The 5,000-nt window shown below is 40.4% G+C and overlaps 1 protein-coding gene across 1 annotated transcript in view; it reads left to right on the top strand.

Moving 5' to 3' along the window:
• Positions 1-589, top strand: part of LOC125032023 (PI-actitoxin-Avd5a-like) — a 1,776-nt gene extending 1,187 nt beyond the window's left edge. The window contains exon 3 of the mRNA XM_047622984.1: positions 164-589. Within this exon, the coding sequence (XP_047478940.1) occupies positions 164-192 (29 nt within the window). The 3' untranslated portion in view covers positions 193-589. The remainder of the gene's footprint in view (positions 1-163) is intronic.
• Positions 590-5,000: the final 4,411 nt, after the last annotated feature.

Here is a 5,000-nt window from a genome sequence, read left to right as displayed (position 1 = left end):
ATTTTGTCGACAGAACCCTAAAGTAAATATAATCAGACACGTCATATATTCTGTCACTCAAGAACTAAACTTAAAAAGAAAAATATAATCTAATAGACACATTATCTACATATAAGTAAGTCTGTAAGTAAATACCTGAAATATTGATTCTTTTCTCCCCCAGGAACCACACCTTCCTGCCGATGGAGATGAAGACAGAAATAAAAGGAACTGCGGTCTCTAAGAGTTGTCGATTTATGTTAAGAATCGGAATACATTGCAGTTCGTGGATTGTTTTCTTACTTATTTATAAACAGAGGCGAAGATACACATGACAGGTCGGTTATTACTAGTGACACGCTGAGTGGTTGTTGATGATGATTATTTGACAGTTGACAGGTTTTTCATAGCTGCCAGTCATCACCATTCACTCAAGCGCATCTTCGCCTCGGTAAAAAATATCTATATAGAAAATAAAAAGAATAGAAATGAAAAAGATAGATCAAGATAAGAGACTGTCTTTATGTTGTTTGTGATTTTTTCAAGTTTTATTAATTCCATAGATGATTTTACTTTGGTAACTCGCATACAAATATATTTAAGAGGTCTATATTGTGTTTTAGTGCCCTCGTTATTATAGTAAAAAAGTTAAAATACCAATATGAACAGAAACGAAAATTATATATGGGTGAGTACTGACAAGGGGGAAGGGGAAAGGGGAAGGGAGGGGGATGGTGGAGTGGAGGCAAGATGGAGTGGGGGCGAGAGGGAGGTGGAGGGGAAGTGGAGGGGAAGTGGAGGGGAAGTGGAGGGGAAGTGGAGGGGAATTGGAGGGGAAGTGGAGGGGAAGGGGAATGGGGAAGGGAGGGGAAGTAGAGGGGAAGTGGAGGGGAAGGTGGCGTGGAAGGGAGAGGGGGAAGGTGGCGTGGATGTAGCAACCTGCACACGATTAGATCTGGCAAACTTTATATAGCTCGCTGCCAAAACCCATTTAATTACCATATGTGTACGTATGAGTGTAGGTGGAGAAAAAAGGCCATTAAGTGAGGAAGAGTGTGAGGAACGGAGGGATAGTGAGTGTATGTGTGTATGAGTATGTGTTGTGCAAGTGTAAAAGCCTGGCGTGCGTGTATTTAGCCGGAGTGACGTGTGTGAAGGATTTATTCTCTGAACGCAAATGGTAAACGATTTTTTGTTTACACAGTATACTGTATAGAGTTTTCTGATCTCTGACTGGGCTCATTGCACCTTTTACAAATCCTTTTAAAATGTATGCCTTTCATCAAAGTTTTTTTGTGAGTATGGAAAATATGTGTCTAAATTAAGCATTCAAGATATTTATTAAAACAATAAACGAGGAAACAAAAATAACAAAACAACGTAAAAGCATAACTTACTATCAATAAAACAACAACACGAAACGAACACAAGTAAACCACGCGAAGAAATAAAAGAACTCAAATAATGAAATAAAATACGAAGTTAAAATGCTTAAAAAGAACTTGATAAAAGAAATGGGCCACCGATCTATATAGCTCTCTTGCTTAATCAAAAAGTCACAGATTTTCCCCCAAGACCTCACTAATAAAGGTTCCATAACCCACTTATCATGTGCACAGAGGGCCCATTCCGGGGTTCTCTCGACAAGCAACCTCTCCTAACCAGCGTGACCACAATCCAGGTTCCTCTCACATTTACACCAACCGGTCAGTCGGGCAAGATCACCGTACAGATCCTCCTTCTGTGTTATTTTAACCTGACCTACGCTCCCCGACCGCGTTTCTTCCCGGATAAGACCAAGCGCCTCGGACAAGATACACTGAAAGTACCGTTGAGTTACCGGTGGAATCTGGGCGGTCGAGTGAGTCAGCCGCGGTGCTTGCCAAGAGGTGAGGGAGGACGGTTGCGTGGGAGGCAGATTCTGAATGGCAATGCTCGCGGGTAACAGCAGCGATGGCGCTTGCGTGGAATGAAGTGGGTAGGGGAATTGGAGGTATAGGTAACATACACACATACACACTTACACACTCACAATTTCCTCCCTCTTACTCTCACTCACTCACTCACACGAATATGCCGAAAGCCTTTCGCTTTAATGCTTCTTCAGACAAGAGATACACAGAAGTAAGTATACATGCACTGAGCGGTCAGGTCACGTCGGTAGTTAGGCTTGCGACGACCTTGTTGTTGGTTGAATGGATGAACGCTGCGTCTACCATCTTCAGGTGTCGACATCGACGACCATGTGTGTGTGTGTGTACGCATATATATGTATATGTATATACACATACACATACACATACACATATACACACACACACATACACACACATATATATATATATAGAGAGAGAGAGAACACACACACACACACACACACACACACATATATATATATATATATATATATATAAACATAGAAAGATACAGAGAGACAGAGAGAGAGAGAGAGAGAGAGAGAATATATATACATATATATATATACACTTCTATATATCTATCTATCTATATATGTTTGTTTGTGTGTTTTGTATGCGCGCGCGTGTGTGTTTGTGTGTTTGTGTGTGTTTTTTTTTGTTGTTTTTTTGTGTGTGTGTACATACGAGGGAGCCCATTAATGATTTGACCCACATCCACTTATCCTAGGTTAGATTTCACATGCATAATGATACACGTCTCTATAAGCCATGTGTAATGGAATCAGTGGAGTGTCGAGCAGTGATCAGGTTGTTATACTTGAATGGCCGCACACCACAAGAGACCTTCGATGAAATGGAAGCAACTTATATAGAGTATGCCCCATTATATGACGTTAAAGATTGGCATCGCCATTTCAGGTGTGGTCGGAGATCTGTGGAAACGGCTCCTGTCCAAGGGCGACCCCAGTCTGCCAATGATGAGGACAGCATCCATCAAGTAGAGACTGCCATTTTGGAAGATTGCCGTATTACTGTTCGTCAGCTAGCCCAAGATGTCAAAATTCGTGTGGGGTCTGTGGACAAAATCATTCATGAACATTTGCATATGCAGAAGTTGTCTGCTCGATGGGTTCCCAGGCTACTCACGCTTTTCCAGAAGCAGGGACGAGTCCATTGTCCCAAGGCTCTTTTAGACATGGGCCAAGAAAGCCAGGAGGACTTTTTGGCAGACTAATTACGCAGGATGTAATTTAGGTCCATCACTATAATACGCAAACTAAGGTCTTGTCAAAACAATGGAAGAACTTTTACTCACCCCCTCCAAAAAAAGGTATGTGTCACACCCTCGGCAGGCAAGGTGATGCTCACAGATTTTTGGAACCAGCATGGAGTAGTGATGATGGATTTCCTGGCAAAAAGTACTAGTTACAGGAACTTACTACGCTTCAATACTACAGAAATCGCGGGAGGCCAAGAGGCGCTGAATGCTGACCAAAGGTGTCCGCCTCCTACAAGACAACGCCCCTGTTCACAACTCCCACATTGCCCAGATGGAAGCGCGGTCCTGTGGCCATGACATCCTTCCTCATCTTAGTTATTCTTATGACCTTTTCAGGTGATATTGTTCTTTTCAGTGAATCTGCAAATGAAATACAGCAACTAATAAATTATCTGAATAGAGAAAGCCTGAAAGTCGGACTTAGGATGAACAAGAAAAAGACTAAGATCATGTTCAACAGTAGAGCTTAATTCGAACAGATACATGTTCAAGGCGAAGCGATTGAGGTAGTGGACAAGTATATATAACTAGGGCAACTCGAACATCTAGCGAAGAGGAAATTAAGCGACGCATCAGTCTAGGCTGGAGTGCCTTCGGCAAACACAGTAGTATACTAAGAGGCTCTTTGCCATTATGTATAACAATAAAATTCTTTAATCAATGCGTCCTCCCAGTTATGACCTATGGATCAGAAACATGGACTACAACCTAATTACTGGAGAGGAAACTAATAAGTGCACAGAGAGGGATGGAGAGGTTGATGCTGGGAATTATCCTAAGAGATCGGGTAAGGGCGACGTGGATCAAGGAAAAGACAAAAGATGTATTTGGGAGCCCCCCCCCCCCCCCCAAACAAAAAAGGCAATGGGCTGGTCATGTATGTCAGGGCAACAGAAGGACAAAGAACGTAACAGACTGAGCTATAGATAACATAAAAAGGCCAAGAGCATAACCAATGAAATTTGGGGACCAAGACAGGAAACAAAAAACGCAAGACAGACAGATTGGGAGAGGCCTACGTCCTGCAGTAGACTGATTAAGGCTGATGATGATGGTGATGATATGTATATATATGTATATATAAATTATATATATATATATATATGTAAGTACATATATTCATATATATACATACGTAAGTATATATACATATACATACATATGTAAGTATATACAAACACACACACATACATACCTACAAATACCCCTCCTCCCTCCTCCCTTCCTTTCGCTGCTTATATAAGTGTGCCATTCGGTGGGCGAAATCCGCCTTCTAGGTAATAAATATTTCCCAGAATATTTATCGCGTATTTCAGTTTAAAGCTAAAGGTCGGACGATTGTCGATCTGGAGTCGCATATATATATATATATATATATATATATATATATATATATATATATATGTGTGTGTGTGTGTGTGTGTGTGTGTGTGTGTGTGTGTGTGTGTGTGTGTGTGTGTGTGTGCGTGCATATAACACACGCATGCAAGTATATGTGTGTGCATATCTCTATCTATCTATATATCTATCTATACACACACGCACAAATATATATATATCTGTCTATCTATCTATCTATCCACAAACACACACACACACACACACATACATATATATATATATATATATATATATATATGCACACACATATGTAAATACACACATACACATATATATATGTATAAATATGTGTGTGTGTGTACATATAACACACACATGCAAGTTTATGTGTATATCTATATTTATATATATTTATCTATTTACACACACACACACACGCGGAAATATATATGTATAGCTATCTATCTATGTATCTATCTACG

The sequence above is a fragment of the Penaeus chinensis genome, chromosome 14 (genome assembly GCF_019202785.1).
Source record: "Penaeus chinensis breed Huanghai No. 1 chromosome 14, ASM1920278v2, whole genome shotgun sequence".
In the NCBI taxonomy this organism is placed as follows: Eukaryota; Metazoa; Arthropoda; class Malacostraca; order Decapoda; family Penaeidae; genus Penaeus; species Penaeus chinensis.
Note: the sequence above shows the minus strand (reverse complement) of the source record. Positions and strands in the feature narration are given on the sequence as shown.